Source organism: Calypte anna, chromosome 1 (assembly GCF_003957555.1).
Source record: "Calypte anna isolate BGI_N300 chromosome 1, bCalAnn1_v1.p, whole genome shotgun sequence".
NCBI classification, from domain to species: domain Eukaryota; kingdom Metazoa; phylum Chordata; class Aves; order Apodiformes; family Trochilidae; genus Calypte; species Calypte anna.
The window spans coordinates 49,343,790-49,369,862 of NC_044244.1; the positions used below are offsets into that span (position 1 = coordinate 49,343,790).

The 26,073-nt window shown below is 43.9% G+C and overlaps 1 protein-coding gene across 1 annotated transcript in view; it reads right to left on the reverse strand.

The window, feature by feature from the left end:
* Positions 1–26,073, reverse strand: part of GRIN2B (glutamate ionotropic receptor NMDA type subunit 2B) — a 207,298-nt gene that overhangs the window by 64,482 nt on the left and 116,743 nt on the right. The window contains exon 4 of the mRNA XM_030454676.1: positions 9,986–10,100. Coding sequence (XP_030310536.1) covers positions 9,986–10,100 — 115 coding nt within the window. The remainder of the gene's footprint in view (positions 1–9,985; positions 10,101–26,073) is intronic.

Genomic DNA, 26,073 nt, shown 5'->3' on the forward strand with positions numbered 1-26,073 from the left:
CTCTTTCTTACCCTACATGGCTGTGCAGCACCGTTTTGCATCATTAAACAGCCTAACCCCATTCCACCACATGAGTGGCTTGAACATTACTCAGAATGAAATGTTGCCTGTATGTTAATTCTGCAAAGTGCTTAGGCTCCTTCTCAAAGGAAGGAACAATAGAAATGTAGTCATTATCATGTACAGGAACTGAGGAAATAAACCTAAGGCAAATAAGTACCAGAAAGTATCACACAAAATGCAGGCCAAGTCAAAAGCTTAAACAGGAACAAGAAAAAAGCTGTCAAACAATCTTCCAGGCTTGGCATGGTGGGAGATGTTACAGAAGGCAGCTAGCCCAGCAGAAGGAAATTAAATAAGACTGGAAAGCTGCTGACTCAGCAGAAGACAGCACAACCCCCAGCACATTGTAGAAAGGATCCCAGGTCAGTAAACACCAGAGCCTTTCACAAGGAAGAACCACCAAAGGATAGTGACAGAAACTTAGACACCACTATGAGGCAATGGAAGAGTGAGTGCTGGGATCTAATGTTACCAAAGGCAGTCTGAAAAAACTACAGAGTCGGGGAAAACACAGTTCAGGCAAAGGGAACAAACGATGCTGAAATATTGTATGCTCAAATCGATGACACTAAATGCATGCCAGAGTTCAGTGAGAGTAACTCAAGCACACAGTAGCTTCAGTAACCACAGTTTTAACACTGAGATACCTTTGAAAGCAGCAGAGATGTTAACACGTAACAGTGTGGAGAAAAACACAGGGGAAAGACTGTCCTGGTGTAGTAAAATACTGCCAAGATGCAGGTCAGCATCAAGCCAAGTCAACCGCACAATTAGGATCCAAACTCAAAGCAAGGAGCTTGTGAGAATTGAGCACTGAAGCTCTGGCCAGAATCAGCACCAGTGCACAGAAACTAAGCCAAGGACACCAACAAGCTATTGCTTACTGAATACAAGTCTGAGCAATTTCATATTAAGCATATATTAAAATGCATTCAGAAAAAATTGGCCAGACTTCTATTCCAGGAATCAGACTGCCAAACGAAAAAAAAAAAAAAAAAAAAAGAAGAAAGAGAAAGGAAAAAGGCAAGAGAAGTAGAACAAAGGACACAGCTCTACCTTCTCTCAAGCCCCATGGAAGGAAAACAGAGCCTCCAGTTAAGAATATTCAAGAAATGTAAAAATAGAAAAAGCCAAGGATTCACAGGCATAAAGACATCGCCAACATGAGACAGAGTTCAAACAAATGCAACTGAACAGATGAAAACGAACCCTCAGGCACTGGGGCACATTCACTCACTGTGAGCCTCCTTCAGCAGAATGAGGATGTTAGTGCTCTCTCCAGAGTCAGTTTGGTTCGATGCTTCTTCTCAGCCCTCATCTCTTCTCAAATGTCAAATCTTAAAGGCACTAAAATTCCCATGCTTTCCTCAGTGGTCCTTTCCTGCATGTTCTGGCCACCAAAATCACTTCCAATGGCACTGGGGCAACCTGCATGGTTTCTGGCTGCTACAGACTCCCTGTTGGGCTGATAAATACTCAGTTCATTTACAAATGGAGTTTGGGGAAAAGGTCATTCTTGTGCTTAGACTGAAATTAGGGAAGAGTTTTGGCCTAAGGAAGTACAAGGGGAAGGGATTCTTGGAATGTCAGCATATATCACTTAGGCTTTTCACGATGACATGCTTTGCTTAAAAATGGCAATACACAAAACAAAAGCATTGGAAAATTTCATCTTCACCTTGACATTTTTTATATCAAAACTCGTCTATGTTACAAAATATTTTTACTACATTTAAATGAACTCAATTCCTTTTTTTCATGTGAGAAATATGTTTTGTATAACTTGAAATGTGAATTCGTTTTCATTCACAAAAAAAAAAATTAAAAAACCCAGCTATGTTTCTTTCTTTCATTTCTAACCAAATCAAATCTCCCTTGCTAGTTTTTTAAGGATGTTGTGGACTAGTCAGGGTTGATAGGATGGATCCTTGATATGGAATTGTGACAGGAATATTTAATTACTATACTCAAGCTTGAAAGCCCATCTTCCTGCAGCACCTCAGCTATCACCTGAATTAAGATATAAATATTATTGTCAATATACTGGGATAACATACTCCCACAGTCAAAGAAATGCTCACAATAAAAGGAACACAGATACACAGCAGCATGTGACATGACACAGAAACCTCCACATTGATGGCAAACCATTGATGGGTTTTCAGCCAGAGACAAAGTGTGGCTCTGGCATTAGCACACCACTCCTGCACTGAGATTTGGTGCCACATCACAAGACATAGCCTTACCATTAATATTTTTTATTATTATTCTATTATTATTATCTGTTCTCTGTAAAGTAAGGGTTATTCTCTCGGATGTTGAGAAGACTTTAAATTTTCCAGAAGCATTGGTTATTTTTGACTTATTGCACTCTCTCAGCCTCAGCTTCCCAATTCACAAAAGCACCATTACTGTTTTTTTCCCTTCTGCCCCTCAGATTCTCAATGAGGCCCCCAAAAGCCTGCACAAAGATAGTTATAAATCTCTCCTGCCTATCAAAGCTTTCTCAAGAGTTAGGCAGTTGGTGTGTAAAGCCCGCTGCCTACTATGCTGACTAATGTTGTCTGATTGTTCCCTTGTACTCCCCCGTTGGTCCATCTGTACCCATCTGCTTCCTTTTGTCTTCTAATTACAGAGTAACCACTTTGGGGTGGGAGCCACCTTTCTGGTTAGCGTTCACACAGCTCCCTGCTGAGCAGAGTCCCAAGTCCATAACTGGGTGCTGGGGACAGCAAGGGTGATGTGCAAAGAGGTGGCTGCACCTACAAGCAGCAGGGGAGAACACTGACACCCTTGCTGTGTGGCGTGGGTGAGTGGAAGAAAGCCCTAAAGTAGAGCTCTCATCCAGAGCACCACCAAAGCAGAAGCAGTCTTGTCCTGTGGCTGGGTGATGTTACCACATTAGTACACAGGGCACTGTTCTCGGGGCTGCCCTGTCCAAAGAATCAGGTTGGCAGCCCCAGTAAAGGTCAAATGGCTACAATCACCCTCATCAGCAACACTAGCACAGAAATGGTAGGAGGCATTCTAACTACAGGCCGAGTTTAATAAAGATCTCTAGATTTTCCAATATCTGATTTGCATTAGAGGACAAGGTCTCTCCAAGAAGCTGTCACTGCTTCAATGTAAGAATTCCCTCTGGTAGCCCAGGAGTAGGGCCTGGTGGAGAAGAGCCAGAATATTTTTCTGCAGGCTCATGAATCATACAAACACACTCCAAAATTCAAGCAAGCAAAGTCAGGAACTGCTTCAGCGAGAGGCAAATGGAGCACACAGCTTATATTGACATAATGTACAGTGGTTAGGAGGAGACACCCAACTAGTGTCCTCTTTGGTCAAAGAGATGGACTATCTCATTATCACAGGATGCAGTAATCTAATCTAATGGTCTGATATGATCAATCAGCAAAGATACCATTTGATCAGCATGTCCACAAGATTTATGTAGGAGGCTTTTCAGAAAGATTGTTCCATTTATCGTCTGATAAGGAAAGCTTTGTTTGGCTCTTGCATCTGCCCTTCTTCGAAGTCAGTGTAAGATTTATGTGGCCATAATTAGCCACAAATACACACAGTTACATCCTGGGCAACTGTGAGAAGCCAGGCCAAATCCTGGCAGTGGGTACAGCATAGGTGCACAAATAAAGCCATCTGGCTGTCTGATTGAATCAGGGTCATCAGCAGACCCATCAGATGTGACCTAGATCAGGTATCTAAGGGACACTCACTTGGGACTGGGGTATCCATAAAATATGTATTCTTTGATGCAAGTCTGCTATATAATGAGAAGCAAGGGATTCAGCAAATTACTGTCTCTTAGAGAAATGTCCAGAAAGAATTCTTTACAAATAATGGGGAAAATGCATGTATTGAGTCCCATTCTAATTTCAGCCATATGTGCTTCAATCCAGAAACAGTCCATCTGCCCTAAGTGAAGCTATATCCTTCTAAAAACTGGTTCTATGGGAACAGAATCAGTCACTAACTCTGAGTAGGTTTAAACAAACTCCTATGCCATTTCTCTTCAGGGACAATGAGTCATAAATCCCCATGTACACAAGGAAATTAGCAAAACAAGACTGATTGGCAAAAACAATGCAATCTTGTCTCACCATAAAAGGAATTGGTGGGATAAAAAACAATTCCTCTCTCAAGTCCCTGGACATGCTGTCAAGATGCCAGAACTCCACACACAGAGCAGAACCTGGCCAAAGACAGTGACTTCCACCTCAGGGAGGCAAGTCTACCTGTGCATGCATGTGTAAGTGATCAGAAAGCCTTGCTCAGGTAGGTACCAGACAACAAAAGGAGAAGACTGTCTCAAACAATCTGGTCATCTTTCCAAAGTCAGGGGAGGGCCTTCAGAGAAGATGCTTGGATTTCTACAGCTGCAGTTTTCACCTTACAACCCTACATTCTTCTTTCTCTCTTATTTTTGAAAAGGCTGCCTCAGAAAATGAAATTAAAAAATCTAAATCCTTCCTTCTGCTAGGCAATATCACCAGTACATGATTTATATTGGTTCTTCATGGAATGATCAGTACCATGCTTACTAAAGACCAAGAATACCAATCAGATTTTCCATTTCTTCCCCACTCCTCTGTTATTTCTGCCACTGGGACGTTGAAACACACAAAGAATTTCTTTCAGTGCATGGAAAGACTTGAAATCAGGCCTGAAGTCCATGTCATCATCAAAAGCTACAGCTTTTTCAATGTCTCTGTAGTGTTCATCAGCCCTCCAAAGCTGCAGACTGCAGGAGGTGATAAATGCCTCCAAAAGAGCTTTTGTTTGCAGTCATCCACAATAGCACTCATATGCCAACCACCTGCTCATACAAAAGTTACCTGGTAGAAGCTCACAGAAATTATGTCCTCACTGGACCAGGCTTGAAGCTTTTGCTGATCAGTTTGTCCATAACCCAGTTTTTCTTCCCCATCAAATAAGCAGTCCCCTGTGAGATACTCTCCAGCTTCATCTTGTTCGTCTAATCAAAGAAATATTGGCTAGCAGAGAACCACAAGAGAACACTTACTGCATCCACAGGCTCTGAGTCAAGACAAGTTAGATTTAAGACCTCAGAGTGTTGCATATTTTTCTGTATGTCCTTCAGCAAATGAGCCTCACCGAGCAAATGAGCCTTTACCATGTCCCACCATGGCTAACAATTAGACCAGCTCCCTAAATATCAGGACTGAAATCTTTATGCTTGAAAATTTAGCAAGATGTCTTCTTCTTTCTGCTTACTGTCAACATGAAAAGCAAACTGACCGAAATGTCCTTTTTTCACCAATGATTTGATGCCCAGAGACTTATAGAATCATAGAATAGCTAGGGTTGGAAGGGACCTGGAAAATCACCTAATTCCAACCTCATTACCATACCTTTTTTTAGATAAAACAAACATTATTTTTCCATTTTTCTTCTAAATCCTTGTTTCCTTTCTGTAGATCCCTCACAGATCCTAAGAGAACCCATCCCAAGCACAGTCGTGTATAACACTGTCCTGTCCCAAGCAGGGGACTGGGTCACACATGTTTGAGAACTCATCTTATATGAACTATGATCCAAGCTGAAACACATCTCTGGGAAAGCCCATGTGGCAGAGAGCAGTGGGGCCATTTTTCACCCTGCTGCAGCATTAGAATGTACTAGAAGTCTGCAGTCACTGAGGCAGCTCAAAGCACGTCACAGAAAATGGCCCCATTTCCAGGGAGCAGTAATGTGTGCAGTGGTGGAGGAGAACATGCTAAGAGCAGCCTGTCCTCAAATTTATAATCATGGCCCACAGCGATGGCTTAGAGGAAGCAGAACAGATGCTGTTAATTGATTTTTCAGGAGTTCAAAAGTCAAACACTGTTAATTTTAGGAGCAGCAGCAGGCAAACATTTTATCTGCTGCGGGGGTGAGGGTTGATAGGGGCAGTAGATTAGCACATGCAGCAGGGAGACTGAATCTTTCAGGATATTTGTCCCATCCATTCTCTTCTAAGATGACCAAACTGATCACCTGGGGCTTTGCTGGTCCAGGCAAGAGCAGGAGTTACTGTACTGCACGTGGCAGTGAATAGTGATAGAAGAAATGCAAAACTCACTAGAAATCAAGTTAGAGAAAGAATTCTGAGGAAGGCCTCAGAGACAGTAACATCTGTGTCATCCCTGGGTTTGCTGGGTGAAAGTAAAGCAGCAGACAGGAGGAGCTGAGAGATAACGGGACAGGACTGCTGTGTCCCACCTCAGCAGAGAAGATGGATGTGAGCAAGAGGTGGAAGAAGCACTTGCCAACTTTCATGAAGGGATAATGAACCCAGAAATAAGTTCTCATCATGTGTGGGATTATAGGAGAGCAGAAGAGAAAGGCAATCTGTAAAGCAAAGAAAAAACACTCTTCCCACACAAAACATCAGAACCCACAGACACAAAAATCTAGTGCAGTACCAAGCCTCTGCTTCACCCTGCAAGACCTCTGGCCCTAGCCCATCACCTCTTTAAGGCAGGGCCCCTCATGGAGCATAAGGGTGGACTTTCTTCAAACTCTACATCTGCATACCTGCCCCTCTATTAAATACAACAGGGGTATCTGGGCACCTAAAACACACCTAGGCTGTCTGGACAGAAAAGCAAAGGGCTCTACTAACTAGCTAATTAAAAGGTAGTAAGGAAAGGCATGCAGCCTTGTGTCCCTAAGGAGCAGAGAACAGAGAAGTGAATGAAATGCAGTACATCTGCTTATCACAAGAGTTACTCATGGTGACAGCAGCAGAAGAGCTCAGGTTACTGCCCCTTTCCAGAAAGTGGTTGCTCTATGTGTTCTTTCATGATTGTCAGCCCCACGAGGCTTCAGTCTGTCTAAAAGACACAGGAGAAGATTTATCATCATCTGAGTCTGTGACCAGCTGTAACTCTTCCGGAAAATGAATTCTTGTTCTAAAATAACTGGTGAGTTTTTAAGATAATTCTTCCCAAACTGGAATGAAAAATAAAAATCTCAAAAAATTTCCAGATCTGAAATCCTGGAACAGTTCAGGCACTATCTGTATCCTTGCTGCTCAGAAATTGGAAGCCTTCAATCATGTTTTAAAACATTTCTTTACATATACACATATCCCATGAGATGAACTCCTCACAATCAATTTGCCATCTTTCAAGAATCAACTGCACCAAGCAAACTGTGTCACTAAATCCAGAGAAGACTAATAAAAAATGATCAGAAGACTAGAAAACATGACCTACCAGGAGAGACTGAACAAATTCTTGTTTAATCTACAGCAAAGACGACTGGGAGACAACATGATAGAAGTGTTCAAACATGCATAGGGAAGATAAAAAAAAAGGAAGAGAATAAACAGTTATCTATATCCACTAGGGAGATGCCAAGTCGTAATGGGCTTAAACTGCAGTCAGGGAAATCTAGGTTAGAAATTTGAAAGTCTTTCCAGGGTACCGAGAAAGAAGCCATAGAAGACATTGCCTCAGGATTTCATGGAGTTTCTAGCACTGAAGGACTCTCAGAACAGGTGAGACAAACATCTGCCAGGAATATTTTCAGCCTAGTTGATCCCTCCCTTGGGCATAGGGAGGGACTAAATGACCTCTTGATGTTCCTTCCAGGTACAGTGTCTGATTATGGATAAAAGAGTGCAGTGATGTAATTAAAGACTGAGCTATAGTGAACACACACAAGTGGACTGAATCCCTGGTTCCCACGCAGCCTTTCGTCTCTCATCTCCTACCACCCGACAGTTTGACTTGGAAACTCTCCTGCTCTTTGCGTGGTTTCTTCTGCATATTGCCTTGAAGTTGCCAGGACAAAGCACCCTGCTAAGTTAGCAAAAAATAGTGAGAGTTTGGATGATTCTACGCTGCAAAATGATGCATTTACAAAGGTATTGCATTGTGTGCTAATAATAGATGAATAATTTATGTCTTGTACTGTGGCATTGCCTGGGAGCTGCTGTTAAGGGCTAGCACTCTGCTTTGCCTGAGACTCTGCAAACATGGAACAAAAATATTATCTTTGCCACAAAGAGCTGTTTCACCTTTATATTTCAATATTTGCATTTCAGAGGAATGAAGAAAATTAAGAAAAAGAGTATGAATTTCCAGGTATGAAAGGTATCTGTGATCAGGGAATGTTGGAGATGATTTCTGTATTTTCCAGTTAGAACGTGCCAGTGTCAAATTCAAACGGCTCAGAGTTTGATTATAAAAATCTGATCTTCCCACTGAGATACCCACTTCAAGATAAAATATTTGTTTTCAGGAAGCACTAAGAGCTTTTCATACCACTAATGCCACAGTTTATCATGTCATTTCAATCCAGCTTCTATGAAATGAAGAACTGTTCTGGTTTAACAGATGCCAAGTAGTCCTCACAAACAACAAGGCTCAGGCAGGTGCCAGGTTTAACCCAAACACTCCAGTTCACCAGCATCCCCTCCACTAATTGTCATCTGAGAGACCACAGATACGCTCTCAGACACTGAACAACCTCTCATACTTCTCTTGGAAGTCCCAGAGCCCTCACTGAGTGTTTGATACAGTAATGCATGTGACAAGCAGGACAAAAACAGGATTGCATTTATCTGTGTTTTCCCAAGGTCTGCAAAGTGTTACAGCAACAGATTTCTCACAACCAAGAGAAATAATCCCTAGCAAGATTCACACTGCTGCTGCCTCATTTTCCTGCTCTGATATTGGAGATTTCCTCCATGTGAACAAATTTGGTGCCAGCTAGTAAAAAATCCTGCCAGACTTTGCCTGGTTGGCTTTGGTGAAGTTGTGTGAGGGACAGAGCCTGACGTGAGGTCTCAGAATAGGTCTTTCTGGAAACCAGGCACAAGCTGGGGCCTTTCGCCCTCTCTCTAAACTTCAGCCACTACTGGGAGACCTTAGTGCCTCTCAGGCACTAATGCAATGGTTCTTATGACTTCTCAAAAGTTGTTTCTCCATCCCTTTCCTGAATGAACTTCTCCTGACAGCTCCTTACTTCGTTCTAATTTCCTCATTAATTTCTTCCTGACTCTGGGCATGCAGTCCACTTACACATCCATGCAGAGAAAAAGCAGCCAAGGAAAGAAGGTTTTCTGTGCTTGGTGGGGCATAGGGGCACTTTTCTAAGCCCCTTTCCTACCGTTGACTATAGCCAGGCTAAGCTCTGCTTCATATCCACTGATTGCTCTACTAAATTCTCCTGGCTTTTGCTCTGACTTCTCACCTTCATCACTTTTTTACATCATGTTTTCTTAGCTCTCAGGCTACCCCCCTAGTTCTATTCAAACCTGGGAGTTCATGTTCTGAGCCTCAACCACCAGCATTTATATGGGAGGTGAAATGAACCAAAGCTTTGCACCAACACAGAAATCCACATCATATTCTAAAACACTGTATTGGGTTACATGCAAATTCTTCACAGATATATAAATTTGAATCTTTGAACAACTCAATATGATCTCACATACACATCCTACTTAATGGACCATCCCATTTCAACTTAGAGTGGCCAAATGTATCAAGCACAGTTAACACTGGAATATAGTACCGAAAGTGGCTGTAGCTCATCACATTCATTTATCACATAGAACTTCACTGCCTGCAAGCTATGCAGAGAACTATTTTCTGTCGCTGCCACTGAAACCCATGGCACAGAGGAGACCTCTCCTTTGAAAGGCAGGGAAACTTATGTTCAGCTGCTACAGAAGGGAAGCTGATTAATTTTTTATGCACGCTAATGGAACAATGTAATGCCATCCTGAATGGAGAAGACAGCAACCTGAGTATTGGAGATACCAGTGGTCCAGGATACAAAAAGGAGATTTCCAGCCCTTAATAAGATGTATAGAAAGGTGTGGGGGGGTATTTGCCTGAATCTTTCCTCCATCCTCCTCCCTGAAGCAGTTTGAGAATTACCAAACATGTCCTACCCTCTCCCACTTCCTCTCCTTGGTCAGAAGGATGATCACCAGCTTGGGATGCATCTGGTATCCGTCCTCACTGAACGACAAATTCCTGCCTTCAAAGGTGACATTGATCAGGTACCTGCAGGAGAGAGAAAACAGTAAAGAGAGTGTTAACACTTGGGAACCAAATCTGAAACGAGAGTCTAGTCCCCGCCCTGCAGCTTACACCAGGACAGTAGGAGCAGAATGCAAATGGTATTATGATGCTGGGAACAGCAAAGGAAAATTTAAGAGGGAGGGGGTGGGAGAAGCAGAACAATTATTCCAGGAACTGGGACAATCGGCTAGGCAAGGTAATTGCCCTCATTTTGTGACTGGGATAGGGAAGCGATGTCCCATGTTGGCTCTCAACGAATTCCTGAAAGTACAACTGAGACTCACATGCACACACATGTACCCGTGGTCCTTGATCTCCCCTTACCTCAAAGGGCAGAGGCATCCATAGCAATTACCTGTGTAAACACATATTACAACCTACCCTTTTCTCACTTTCCAAAGGGGATTTCACATGTCATTTCAGGACAGTGATGAGCTACAGGTGAAGCAGTTGGAGACAGCCTCCCCCAGCCCAAACACTGAAGCAATGATAAAGGAGCTGCAGAGAGCAGAGAAAGGAGCAACACATCTCTGGGAAGATCCATCCCTATCAGAACCAGCAAGCCTAGTGAGGCCCAGAGCAATTCTCTGAAGCAGCTTAGGAGTAGGGATAGTGGGTGTTTAGAAAAGTCCTTTTCCCTCAGGACAGAATCATGCCTTATACCCAACAAGATCAAACTAAAGGGTGACCAATCCTGCAAATCCCTGCAGCCAACATTAATGATGCTCTTTGTCTGGAAAGGCCCTGTCACTTCTGCACAAGGCACCCCCCTTTGGGGCATCTCATGTCAGCTGTACAAATGGACTATTAAACAGTCCAGGCATCAATCTTTTTTATCCTAAGGCCTCTTCACTCAGCTCTGGCAGTGGAGAAGACCTTTAAGTGGACCATGATTACAGCTACATTCATTTCAAGGCCTTGCTGCATTGTGAGAGCATGTTAAAAAGGTTTTGCTATAAATGAGAATCAAGTCTATTGTCTTCTTAACTGTCAGAATGTCCAGAATGACACTGTGGGGAAGAGGAGGAGGCAAATACACATTTCACAGTTCAGTGGCTTATATGCCATCTCTGTGGTACTCTGATGGTTTCCCCTGTTAGTATATTTCACTTCAATTTATAATCCTGTTGTATGAAGTAGATTTTACCTTTATACACTTGCTCTGGCACCAATAGCATCACATCACCATGAGAGGTAGAGGTGACCAAGCTGCCTGCAGGGCAGCCACAGGACTCTGCCCTCCATGCTTTGCCCAGTTCTCCTGTAACTTACACAACCAGTATATATTAGAGACATTCTTCTGCTCTATTACACCATAACATCAAGAAACATTTCCTGATATTCAGCTTAAGTTTGTCCCTTCCGAACTTGATTTGAATCAATTTCAAGAAAAAAAGGGTGAAATAAATCTGTTCTTTCAGTGGGTTCACACTTTTGCACTCTGTGCACATAGAAAACTCCCTTGATAATTTAATGGAGGCACTCATCGCAGGGAAACTTTCTCAAAATAATAAAAAAGCAGGTCATGATTTTAGTGTCTCTCTTTCCCCAGTTTTTTTTTTTTTTTTTTTTTTTTTTTGTCCTAATGCCATTAATCAACTAAATCAATCTACTAATTCCCCATTACCAAGTGCAATCAGCAACTAAGTTTACTTCTACCGGGAAGTCCATACTTTCCCATGTTGTGACCTTCAAGGGATGTGCACAGTGTAGCACCCACAGCCATAAGGGATCCCAGTGTGAAACATTTGCAACAGGATGATTTTCAAAGGCGGAGCGCTGTGGTTTTTTGCAGAAGCCAGGCCCATTCAGCACCCAAACACTGAGAGAACCCCACTCACATGGAAAAACTTCACTACATGATTGCTTGTAAAGGTGTAAATCATTCCATATCAGGATGACATAATGCTCTTTTTCTGGCCTTTCCTTCCAAGGCGTTTGCATTGGTCTAGTACTGAGGAATGCCAGGCACAGACCATACCCAGGTATGTGCAGCCTACCAAACCTATGTAAGAGTCTGGTGGTGGGAAAGCACTGCCAGTGGACCAAGATTACCACTACATCTGTTTCATGACTACTCTGCACCAGAAACTAGAGTAAAGACAAAGCAAGGCTACAAGAGGATGAGGATGCAGTTAGCCTGAATGGAGTTGCAGCTTTTTATGTCAGTAGTTAGAAAGCAGTGCCAATATCTAATTAAACAAATAGCAACATTAAACAGTTCTCAGCCCTCTTTCCCCTCCCACCCCAGAATGATGCCACTGTGGGAATCTCCTTTGCACAGCCTGACAAGAAGAGTTCAGAGAAATCAGCAACAGATATGACACAAGAGGGTGTCATTTCTTTTCGTTTTCCAACAGAAAGATTAGAACCACTAATAATAATCAAGGAGGGATCATCAGTGACTCCAATCCTTGGAGCCGCCTTGAGATTTACACTTAAATCGGCACTAAAATCCCTCGCTTCGCACCTTAATGACAGAAATTAGCCTCCAAATTTGGCACAATAACTCTTCAGAGGGTTTTCTCTCAAACCCATTAGCAACATGTTTACCAAAGTTCGCAGAGGGAGTGCAGAAGCAGCAGCTGCCCCCATCTTTCCCAGCACTTCCATGGCTTGCTGGATCCTCTTGTCTACACAGGGATGAAGGATGAGAGCAGCACCCTGCAAGCTGCAGGGCTTGCTCAGGTGTGCTGGGCAAGGGGACACTTGTGTGACAAAATGTAAGGGCTTGGAAGGCTCTCTGGCAGGCCAAGCCTGTGTGTGCTGCAAGGCAGTAACACTCAAAGTGGCTCTGCCCTCCATCACCAGCACAGGGAGTCACCTTCGGCAGCAGCGCTGCCCTGGTACACCAGCTCCACTGCTGCTTGCTCTGGTTAGTGGATTTTTTTTTTCCTCCCTACAGCCTGTACACACTCCAGTCCTCAAAAAGTAACCAGGGATCTGAGATACTCCCTGGGCTGTCTGCACTGAGCCATCAACTGCAACAGGAGCACAGCGTGAGGGCAACAGGCTCCGAATGAAGGTGAGGTAACCCAAGGTGAAGCCGTGCCTGTAAAGGGCTTAATCCATGATTTCCTGGATGTTTTGGACTCCAAGATGGAGAAAGAGAAAGGGGATGTCACGTGGCAGATACAGCAAATTTAATTTAATTTGCTAGAAACACCTTTCAGTAAAGAATTCTGCTCATGCAGAAGCTTCTGGAGCTGTTCAGTGCAAGGGGAGAAGGGCCAAGCCCTTCCTCAGATCCTTGGAGAAGCAGCGGCCACAATACCCAAACTCAGCTGGGTGGGAGCAAAATCCTCATGACACTGTGGAAGTAGGATGACACGGTGAGCCCCGTGGTATGGACGAGCAGTCAGGCATAAAGAAGGAAGGGACCTGGCCCTGGGACACAAAGCAAATCAGACTCAGGAGGACCCGACTCTCCATCCTATCCCCTGACCATTAGGTAACATCACCCACCCTGGATGTGAGGCTGTCAGCCCTGCAAGCTAATGGAGAGTATTTCAAAGGTTGGTTGGCATAGGAAATAGAGCATTAAAACCACATCAGATGGCCAATTTAGGACCAGCAGAGAGATGATGACATTTTAAATGCTTTCAGCTAATTCTGAAGAAAGCCCAGAGAGGCAAATGTGGCAGGCAGAGGGGACTTGAGGGAAGACAAGGGAGGGTGTTAGCTGAATTTTTCTCTTCCCCAGAGACAGATCTGAAGGAGATACATTTGAAATCAGCACTAACTGCTCCTACTTCTGCCTCCAGTGCCTTGCTGGGAATCGGCTCCCTCTGAACCTGCTGACTGGGTGGGCAAATTTAGACATTGCCTTTGCTCATTCCATCACACTCCCTGCCTCACACGTGTGCACACACACGCACACACTCCCCTGTGCCCTGTCAGTGCTTGTTACAATCCAAAGAGACAAGCAGTCTCTCTGAAATGGCAAGATTATCCTAACATCGACTGCTTTCCTAAATAAGACAGGCCATATAAATAAAACAGTCTCTTCCACCATCAGCAATGGGGGGTTATCTCAGCTGTCCAGCAACACGAGGGAAAAGCACAGTGCAGCTGGAGGGTGAGGAAAGAATGGCTATGGAATACCTCTGCCAGGAGGATTTGCATGATAAAAGGCAGGTGGAATGTGATGCAGGATAAGGGGATGGGTATGTAGGCAATCATCAGCCTCTTTAGAATCTCATGGTAATGTGAAACACTGAGGCAGAAAGTAAGAGCTGTGAGATGAAGGCAATCAAAGGCCTTTACCTCACCGAACCTGCAGGGTGAAATAGCCTTTTTCTTTCCCCCAGAGACAGCATTAACTGGGACCAGAGTCCCAGTCAAAGACCATCAGTCAAAGGGACCAGAGACAGGCATAGCTGCCTGCCCAGACCCACTTCATGAACAGGAGAGAGCAAAGACAAATGTGTTGCTGCATTTCAGCAGAAGTGCATAAAGCTCCAAACCGTGTTCCCTCACTCAACACCAACAAGACTTATCCAGACTGGGCAGAGTACATTAGCCCTGCCCTACAGCATGTCCTGCCTGCCCTGCACACCTGATTCTGGACAAGGATGGACAGAGAGAGGAAGGTGGGTGGACTCAAAGGACAGGGAAAGGGAGTTGAGGAGCAGTGTATTTACCTACAAATGGTAATTCTGACCTTCAAGTGGCAAGTGATTGACAAATAAGGTTTAACCAGCACTACCTATGCTGCTAATAGCTTCTGCTCTTGTCTGAGAGACTGAAATAGTGTAAATATTTTTTTAATGAGGAAACTGCAACTGATCCATTCGACTTTCGGTTTAAACCTTCACTCTCCAAAGCTATGGAAAGCTTAAAATAATACAGATATTTTTTCTCCATAATATTGCTTGACATTTCCATGGCTGCCTGTGCCTCAGAGGACAGCCAACACATGCACAACAGTCATCCTGACCCAGCTGTGAGCGCATGAAGTCCCTTGGGATAAGGCATTCTCCACAGGATATCAAACCCAGTTGCTCATCCCCACAAAGGTGATAACAGGCCCTACCCTGGCTTTGGATCAGACCTCTCCATGGCTGGTACTGACCCTGACTGAGCCTTTCAGAGGCTCTCCCATCACTCACTGCCCTGCACCTCCTCCTGCTGCTGCGGTGCCGGTGGCTTCTGGAGTCATGAGAGGCGGGCACATCTGTCTGTGTCTGTGTAACATCTGCCCGGTGTCAGGTACGATTTAGAGCAAAAGGATTCCACACAAAGGGCACAAGTGCAGATGATTTTACATAACAAGGGGCATCGACTTTGTTCTTTCTGCTATCATGAAGACAAAAACAACACGATAGGAAAAAATAGAAGCAACCACTGACCAGGAAAATTAAAACCTAAAGGAACTGTGTCTAACCCTTCATTTGCTCCTTTTCCTCTTACTGTCAATATTACCACTGAAGCTGGGGAGATGCACTGCAAGAAAGAAAGTAAATGTAGAAAAAAGACTGAATTCCGAGTTGTGAAGGGATTCTGCACCAGAAAACCTGTCCAAGTTACAGCCATTTTATACTACTGGGAACCAACCTGACCAGCAGGCTTAGAGAAATGCCCAGAGCTCAGGACTGTTTTCATTAAGCAAAGAGGTTAGGAGAGCATCTAGATTAGAAAACATCCCTCAGGGTACAAGATAACAGAGATATAAGAGATTAATTTGGTTCCTCCCTGCTGTCCACAACCTTTTAAAAGACAACAAGGCAGATATGGGGTTGGAATAAATCACTGATATTCAGTTAGCATCTATGGAGTGATACTGCTTGATCTGCTGAGATTCTGGCCCCTCACATCTAAGAAGATGAATTTTCTTGTTGTTTGATCCTGATCTGTGAAATACCCATTTCTGGTGGAAGACAAATTTCTACTGATCTGTCCTTGCTGTTTCTCTATCACATTCAGCAAAGCTATTTTGAAAACAATGTATATGTGTGCTGAGACCTAAGAGTGACAGCTCCTATATACAGTGGAAGGATGAATCTTTTCCATCACTCCCCCTCTTAGTCACAAAAAAATGGTACTTCCACTTTATTCCCCATTTCTTCTATTTATCTACCATGAATCTGTCATTTCAAAAAGACTCTGAGCTGACAGTTCCTGTGGACTGAGGATATATCTATCCTTAGAGAGTACGTGGGGAGCTAGAACAATGGCAGGGTTGCTTTCCTACACGCATTGCTTGATCCTAATGAGACGGGACCATTGCTCAGAATGAGAAGCGAAGCTCACTTTCCCCAGTCTGTGCAGTCCCCAGCTTCCCTCCTGAAAATGTAAGGGGGAACTCAAGCACCACATCACAGGGTTTTGCAGCATCAACAAATGTCCACTGGGAAGCAGACAGAAGGGGGCCTCTTTGTGTAGGGTCACCAAATGACATTCCCCTCAATGGGGAACATGGGGTCAGATCCAACCTGGGGCAGAAATGACAGTAACAACACCTAGGTGAAAGGCTGTTTGTCCAGCTGCTTCAGGGAGCTTCAGGGTTCCCAAAACACCCTTTTTTTCCATGTACCCAATACCATCTAGGACCTGATGTCGCATTTGCTTTTCATCCTATGCAGTCATTGACTTTGAAAGAAAGGGGGGAAGAGGTGCTGCCACTCAGATCTAGTGGCATTTTATGCTCCCTTTGCTAAGGTTGTGCTAACAGGACCAAGGCAAGATTGTGAAGCTAGGTCACTTGTAGGAAACGTAGGTCTACATTAGGATGAGGTGACCTGTTTATGGAATAGAGGGATGCATAAATCTTCATTTTGCCCCATCTGCTATGTCAGTCACACAGCATCTCGAAAACCCAACCAAAGCCAAATTTTTCTCAAACACAACTTGACTGACCTATTTTCAAAAATGCCAGAGACAGGAAAAATTACCTATCAAAACCACTTTTTAAATGGGAAAGGGGGATAAGAACTTAGCAACAAGATTTTCTCACGAGGAGGTAAACATTTTGTCAGAAATAAAGAGAACCATAAGATCTGAAAACTGTAATGGCATTGGAAAGAAAATGAAGCTTCTGGCTTGGCCATGCTCCCCCACAGTCTGGTCTGTTGTAGGATCCCTTTTGCCCTTTGTTTTATGGACAGTTAAAATACATGTGCAATTTGCCACCTTGAAACAAGTCCTACAAGGAATAGCATCACCTCAAGAGGGGAAGAGATTTCACTAGAGATTTAGTCTGCCCAAGTTTCATGGAGGAGAAACAGGAATATAAACCTCTCATTTTCCTAATGACAAGAGACAGCAAATAGGATTTCCATGTCAGTATGTTCCATTTTAAATCCAAAGCATTTGATTTACAACTTTTCTTACAAAATTACCTTTTTTTTTTTTTTTTTTTTGTTCCCTGGGAAAAATGACAAAGTCCTAAGTAGCTTGAGAATATTCCCCTGCACTTTCTGCCCTCACTGGAAATAAAACAGAGAGAAGGAAAACTGTTTCAAGCATATACTCTGGTTAAAACTGAAAAGATCTATAAATCTCATTGGGAATCGTCTTTTCTCAGAAAGGTTTTTAATCCAAAAAAAGCTTTGATAAAAACAAATATTCTTCTGTATTGACTCACCAAACCTTTAAGTAATAGAAAATAGCTAATAGAAACATAGCTTTAAGGTCAAAATTGTTACAGTGAGTGGATAAAATCAAAACTAAATGTTCAGTCCAAAATTGGATCAAGCTGCAAAGCTTTACTGAGTTAATAAATTCCTACCAGTTACTTTTTTAAAGTTTGGGGATTTTTATTATTGTTACATTTTCCATCCTTCCTTATTCATTAGGAACAGATAATTTATCACTTTCTCCAAAGTAAAACCAGCCTTCAAGGTAATTCTATCTGAAAGAACTAAAAGTCTCCTTACACAGGGCAGTAAAAGCACGGGAAATTGCATTTGTCAGACCAGCTGACAATGGGTCATTATTGTGTCTTGGCATCCACCTAACAGGTCACTGATGGAAGCCATACCAGTAGGAACAGGCAAATACTGAAAAACAAACGATGTCCTTCAGATCTGTTTATCTGTCTTAGGATGCAGTCATCAACTGCAACATTGATAGGACAAGCAGTCACAGAATAGAAGTTAAACAAGGCTCTTCACAGTGATTTTCACCCAGTATAATGCTTTTCAAGCTCTCTCAATTTGCAGAGCCTTAAAAAATATTCCAATTGAACTACGGGCCCCATACAGTGAATTTAACCTCACTGAAAATAGCCTTCCTTTTCTCAATAATTTTTGCACATCCCTTTGAAAACTCCCATGGGCTCAAATGGCTGCGGACCCCAGCAACTGGGGGTCAAGTAAAACAACTGGGCAAGTAAATGTACATGCCAATAGCCCCTTATGTCTTCTGAAGGTGACTCATTTTCTGGTGCACATCGGGACATCTTAGCATTTACCCAGAGCTCATTCCAATTTCTGTCCTGGGAATCAAGACCAGCAACCAGGTCAGCACATCAATTTTTCTCCAGAGCTTTCTTGCTGGTGGAATACCACTCCAATCTGCTAGAAAAGTCCATCTCACTGCTGCCAGAAGACAAGGATAAACTAGCTGGAGCGATTGAAATAAATCCCTTTATTGAATTCTCTGAAAGAGCAGACTAACTTAACTTTTTCGACCCACCAAGAAACCACAAGTGATTTGGGTTTTTTTCAACATTTATAAAGTGTTGAAAGCATTCACGCATTTGCAAGGGCAGCAAATTCACAGTGCTCATGGGAGCAGAGTCCTTGCCTGCAAGGAGACTTGGTCCAAAAAGTGTGACTGGATTTTCCTGGGTCTCTAGCAGTTCAGCCAAGATGGCACCCTCTCACTTCTTTCCCTATCACATCTCCAATCAATTAAACTAAACAAATAGATAATCACTCCTGTCAGTATCAGAGCAGGGGTCTGGAGGCTGCTCTTCCTTTGCCAGAGGAGCCGCTCTCTCTCCACTGCTGCTCACTCTCTTCTCCCTGCTGCTCACTCTCTTCTCCCTTTTTCTCTTCCTCCGTGGGTTGATGTTTCCATGGAAACATGTTCTTTAGTGCCGCTGAAATTACACTGCATTTAAAGCATTAACCCTTCCTTGGGCTGAGGAAGGTCTCAGAACTATTAGGGATCTCTTTTTGTTTTGTTAGTTGGTTGGTTTGTTTGTTCCCCCACTTGAGATTTTTTCCTTTGTAGCACTAGGAAGACCTCATTCTTCCCCAGAAGCCCACTCAGCCATCATTTGTCTGATAAGGGGCACAGGATGCATCACCAGTGAGGTAGTGTCTCATTTAATATTTCTTTTTTACTTTTTTTTCCTACACACAACCATCGATGCATTTCTCTTCACACTACATGCAAACAGAAAAAATGCTGCAGTAGCAAAGTAAGTAAGGAGTGAGACAGAGAAGCAAGCAAGTCATGAGCTGGCACATGTGGAGAATACAGCTTCAGATAATACTGGAGCTGAATGCCTCATAACCCCTCACTGAGCAGCAGCCTTCTCATTGCAAAATGCCATTATCACAGACCTCACTACTCCTCCTTGAGCTTGCCTCCTCTTCCTCTTCACAGTCTTATCACAGACCTCACTACTCCTCCTTGAGCTTGCCTCCTCTTCCTCTTCACAGTCATGTCTGTAATTAGCTACCCTCATCTGCACTTAGCGTTAGCACTCCAAATGCTGCTGTAACACTTACTGCAATCAGTACCCTCCTCACCACCAGCACCCTTCTCTGTGCTGCTGCTTCTCCACCTGAGCCACCACCCCTGCCATCCTTCCTACTGCCTTCCTGTTGCCAACCATCACCTTCACCAGCACTTCCAATGTAGCCATTGCTGGGGCACTTCTGCCTTCACCACAGCCAGCTCAACCACTCTGTTTACCTACAGTGGGCCAACAGAGCTCTGAATGGCAAGATGTCCCCACCCGTGTGCTCGCTAGATGCCAGGTCCCAACTAAAAAAATTATTCTGTGAATCCTTAGCCCTCAGTCTTTGCTTACCCCACTCCAGTCACAGCCATATCCCCTCTGTGCTCTTCTTCCACTGACATAATTCCTTTTTCAAACACTGGGCAACTAAAAAGGGAGATAAATACCAAGAATCTCCTTCCAGTCTTTCACCTGGCTTCCTACACTCAGGCATGCATCCTTTTGTCCCTGAAGTCCCATAACTTCACAGCTTGCAACCCCCTTTTATTACCTCTACCTGCAGAGCTACAAGGTCCATATTCCTTTGCATCACCTATTTTGGGTTTCCCAACACATACTTCATGTTTCAAGGATATCTCACCATTCTTAACTCTTGCCCCAAAAGCCAGAGTGTGAAGCCTCCTGCTTTGAGCAGGGTGCATATGTAGTGCCGTGAGGATGGATCAGTGTGGGAGGAAGATGCTATTCTGAAATGAATTATAAATATGGATAATAAACTCAAGCTAAGTCTTTTCTGCCTGTCTCTAGTGGGTTCCCAGTATGGGAGACAGAAATATCATGGGTACATTTTGAACACGGCTGGGAACACTGCCAAAGTCCTACTCAGAGTTCACACATTTACATCATTTATATCACATCCGACTTATGCCTTGTATTATTAACTTTGTAGAGTGTTTTGTGATGTAGTTTGTAGTCCAGACTCTGTTAAATAAAGTTACATGCCCTCTCTCTCTTCCTTTTGGTATAAGAGGGAGTGATGTCTGAGGCTACTCTTGCTAAGTACCAGGAGGGCAACTGTGTCTGCTGATATGGTCAGTGCACTCCTACGCTCTCATACAACACTCTGGAAAATCTTTTGGGATCCATCCCTGGACCCTGGAAGATGTAAAAAGAAAGGAAATATCTGCCTTCTGGTCAATGGCTCAACTCCAAAACCAGACTGATAGTAACTGAAGATTTTTTTCTCTGCTTCTGGATGTTAAGGAGCCTCTGTGAAACATACAATGGGGTCTACCTGACAGGTGCCCAACATGGCACCGCAACTACTCAGGCTTCTCCCTCAGCAGTCTCAGAAAAGTGATCGAAGACAGCAGAAGACAGACAACCCAGGGCATGGGAATGAAGAGATGTTTGTCTAGAATAGAGTAAGAGCATCCTGGCAAGGGAAAGGGTAGAGCACTGCTGACAAATCAGGCTTTTTGCTTTCTGCGGGACAGATCACAGCCTGCAGAGGCTGAAAATGCATCACCTTCCAGGAATTCGCACAAGAGAAGAGAAGCTACAATGACCCAGCACTGTGACATTATGGTTTTGTAAATCGATAATTTTTCCAGCAGCCAGGAAAAGCTCCAGGTTGTACTCCATCACCTACTCCACATACCCAATTTAGACTCTGGTGAGTCTATGGTGGCACATAAGGCCAGGTGAGCAGTAGGTGACTGAGATGCCTGTTACACACAGAGGTACCTGGGGGGAGATGACTGCAATATGCAGGCTAGGTGACTGCAGCAGGCCTCCTGAATGTAGTTGTCCATATAAAAAAGAAAAAAACCTGCATCCTCAGTGTTTCCTGCACAAGAAACGAGAGAGAAAGAGTAACTTCAGCTCATATTGCTGAAGTAAATGTGAAGTAAATTACTTCTCCAGTGAAGTAAATGTGCCATTTTACTATAGAGCTGCATTTGATCTTGAATTACTCCTTTGCTTCTTCTCCAGGAAAAGGTCAGTTTAAAGAAGCCTCAGGCATGATGCTAATGTTGCATCCAATAGAAGACTCTGGAGGTCTGAAGTAAGTAAAAGGTCCAAATTTGGGATATATTCCCCTTTCCCACCTCCAAACCTCCTTGCTCAAGAGACTTCCAGGACTCCTTGGACCTAGAACTAGTGTGAATTAGGCTTTGAAACACACATCTGAGCAGTGCCTGCTGCAGGAAGCCTGAACACGGTGTAAATGGAAATAGCAAGAGTGCTGGAAGTGAGACAGAACACTGACATGGGGAGTGCAGGAGAGGGTCAATTCCCACATCTATTACTATACCACAGCTGCCTCCAGTTCAGCCAGCTCAGCTGTCCAGCACAGCAAAGCTGTCAGTACATTCCAGTGCTTTTCAGAGATATTGAAGCAATATCATAGAGATATTGAGCAGAAACTTAACTGATTTCACCTTTAATTAATGCTTAAGCTAATAAACTAAAACATAACCCACATACTTTGTCCTGATGGTGTGTGGACATACCCTGAAAGCTTGGGAATTAGCATGAGCACCAGGTGGGATAATGTGGGCTCTAGTTCTGGTCTCACTGGCTACCTTTGGCTACATCATTTCTGCAGCTCTTGCTGTGCACATATTGTGGCAGTGTATGAATTGTCTGCACTATTTTCTGTTGGCAGCACTCACTATGCTCACTTGAGAAAAAGCAGCCTCCAGAGGAGGCACCTTTTAGAAATCTCTCACTCCTCCTTTTTTCTTCAACATGTCTTGGGCACTTAATTGATTCAGAGTTCAGACTCCAGACTACCAATGACAGGGTCCCCTCAAAAAATTGGTCATAACCTCCACTGTCATGTAAGCACTTCTCAAAGCCAAAACCCCGCTGGGGTGCTCATCAGCTGGAGCTTCTCTTTATATCTTCCCACCATCCTCTCTCCTGGAGAACCTCTGAGTCCAAGTCAGACTTCCCTCTTGCCCAGGGATAAGGTTTTGAAGAGGCAGATGGAGCCTCTTCTACCCACACATTAACTGAAAAGCACACTTTTAACACCAAAGGAAAAATAAAACACCCAATGGGTAGAGAGGAATCTGAAATTCTTTGTGGATTATGACTTTTCCATGGCAACAGGCTTGAGAAACAGGAGGGCTGGGGAGGGGGGCGAGGAGAGAGAGAGAGAGAAGGAAAGGAAGGCAGAGCACTGAGGAGGGAGTGAGCAGCACTGGTACATTGCCATGGAAACCCTCTTGCATCAGCAGTCAACTGCCAAAGTCAGTCAGGATCCCAGAAATGGGCTTGGAGGGGAGCCCAGGAGGGGCTGGAGGGTGGGAACCATCACCTAGTGAGCCCCAAGGGCATCGCATCCCTGAAAGCTGTGGCCCTGCTCCTCTCTCCCTTGCCCCCAGCCATGACACTCCTGGTGTCCTCACCTTGGCCAGAGAGAGCCAAATCTGGCTCAGCTGAAGAGCAAGAGAAAATACAGATCAGCAAATGAAACAACTGGGGTGGACAGAAAGGACCAAGGCAAAGAGTGGTAATTTTTGTGATAGCCATTGGTTTGCTTTCCACCTTTCTGGATTAATTTGGACAACACAGACGTGCATGTTTTCACACCCCAGGTGGCTTTAGAAACTGAATGTCACTCCTAATCACTGAAATTGAGGTGGAAATGTTAATTTCCTGCAAACTTAGCTACTGAGGCAAGAAGAAGGGGTACGTCTGACTTAAAAGTTTCCAGATCCACACTTGCATAGGGCCATGTCCCTTTCAACACTGTCTGTCCCACTCAGTACAGCAAATGTCCCAACCTATCTCTAAGATATGACAGATGCCACCATGTTGTGGCCAAGTGAAAAATTAGAGGAGATTCTGCTAATGGAAATGAAGCACACTGTGAAAATGAACTCAAACTGCTTTCTAACCCTCTTCTGCAACACTTGGAGGGCAGACTGCTCAGTCAAATGAGCCATCAGCCATTCACACCTCTTTGCACACTGTATTCCATCAGAAGCCTTTTGCTGCCATAAGAAGCCATCAAAGACAGGCTTTGGAGAAAGAATTTTAAAAGGGCTGGCAACTTCTGTAAACCCTTACTAGTATTTATAGTTGTACCCCTAGGATGGTAAGGGATGGATGAGTCGTTTCAGGCTGCAGACGGCTGCAGACGGCAGGAAGGAACTGACTCCTACTCCAACCACACAACTGGCTAAGCAAATTGTGGAGGAAGATCCCCTTCTCCTGAAGCATCTGTTATCACCCTTCTGATAGCACAATGAATCAGTAGTATGAGGACAGGCTGCTGTGAGGGTGGGGGAAAAGGCAGAGAGAGAGTGCAAATCAGACAATTACAAAGGAAGGAGATGTCAGTTTTCACTTTGTCACAGGAAAGGACATGGACCAAACAGAAAGGGCCTGGTTTGTACACTTCTTAGCTATGTGTTTGGATTAGTACTAACAGTATAGCACCAATGAAGTAGATTAACCATGTTAACAGTAGCTTGGTTTTCCATGCATCTTTGAGAGCAGGGGATCCCAAAGTACTGTCCACTCTAAGCACTTATCTCTCTAAATGATTTGCATTGACAAAATAAAGCAGCTAATGCTGACAATGCTACAGCAGAAGCAAAATCCTTACCCCTGTGCTCCACGCACAGAGCCCAGCCACACCGTGTTGGACCACCAAGTGATTTATCTCCACTGCTTTGCTTACTACTGAGACAGGAGCTAAAGACCAGACCACCAGACCACTTCTGTAACAGTCTCACTGCTCATCATGTTTGATGAGATAAAGGGAATGAGCATGGATAGTGGCAGATTTTTTTCCCAGTCTCCTGATGAGGGGAGAACAGCTGTCTGCCTCTTCCAAGATCCATACCTTCCTAGGTGTCTGATACAAAGATACCACAATGATGCCTCCATGAGCTCAGCATCAGGGTGAAAATTGTCAATATTGGCTGAGGCTCCTTCCTGAACTGTTGATAGAACCTGAAACCAGTTTGCATTTGGGAGGAAGAAAAAGGAATTTATTAAAATAAGCTGCTATGCACTTGAGTAGTAAACTATTCAATGTGGAAAAGAGCCAGCACAGTGATTAGTTTTTTCACATGGACCTTACTTGGGCAGTAACCAACAAATCAATTTCACCTCAGTACTGATTTCCAGATCTATATTGAGAAGATCCTGGTAAACCGATTCAGTTGGGACCAGCTTCAAGCAGGTGAGCTTCCAAGAGATGTTTCTATTCTGGCTGGGCACATTTAAATGCTTGAATTAAGGTAATGGGTGTCATTCTGTTTGCTCATATGAGGGATGATATTTGGGCAGTGTATTAGGTCCATATTAGGCTCATATCTAGCCGTAAGATGTACCATGGGCAGGAGAAAACCGTGAGGGCTCTCTCTCTGCCCTCATTCTGACCCACAAGTTGAGACAACACTGTGACTCCAACCCAGATGACACAAGTTCCCTTCTCTAGCAAAACTGCATGTTCAGCTTCATCAAACTCGATGATGTCTTGAGGTCCCTGCCAACCTCTAACATTCTGGGATTCTGTGATTCCATGGAAGGTGAGGGCAGTACTCAAAGGACACTCCTCCTCTTGGGAGGACAGTTCTCAGCCCAGAGTTCTTCACTGCATACAAAAACAATACTCCAGTAAAGGAGCCAATCCCAAATATTTTATTCCTGACTTCACCATCACACTTACTCTTCAGGAGTACTCTGTAACACAGAATGCGCAAGTTAAAAGGGGAGAAAGTTATTTATTGTGGCTCCAAGTCTTGTTCCAAAGGTGAACTTCTGAGTTCAGCAAGGGCTCAGACCACCCCCAGTTATTTACTGATTTACTGTACCAGGCAGGAGCCTGCCCCTGGAAGCATAACTCCTATGTAATACTTTGTGCCTGGCACTGAACTTTCCTTATCCCTGTATGCCTTCACAGAAATGGACAGGCTATTAAATATGGACTTGTATCACTTACAAGAGCTTTGCTGGCCCATCTGTGAAATTACTCTCTGTCTCTTGAAGGCGTGCACAAGAGACGTTCTCTCCCCCCACTACTCATTCTCCATTGATGGATCGGGTCTGTCAGCTTGTCAGCTCTCATTGGGCACTGTTTGACATCAGTCCACATCGGGGCACTGAAAATCTGTTTGCAGTCAGCTCCTCCAATAGCTCCTGCAGAAGAGGGAAGGCTGATCCACTCCAAAATATGCTGCCTCAGCTGGCTACAAAATGGCCATGGATAATAGCGGTGTTAGAAAACAGCTTGAGCTAGGGTGGCAAAGCTATGGGTTTCTTTAGGGAAAGTTGGGCAGGGCAGGGGGAAGG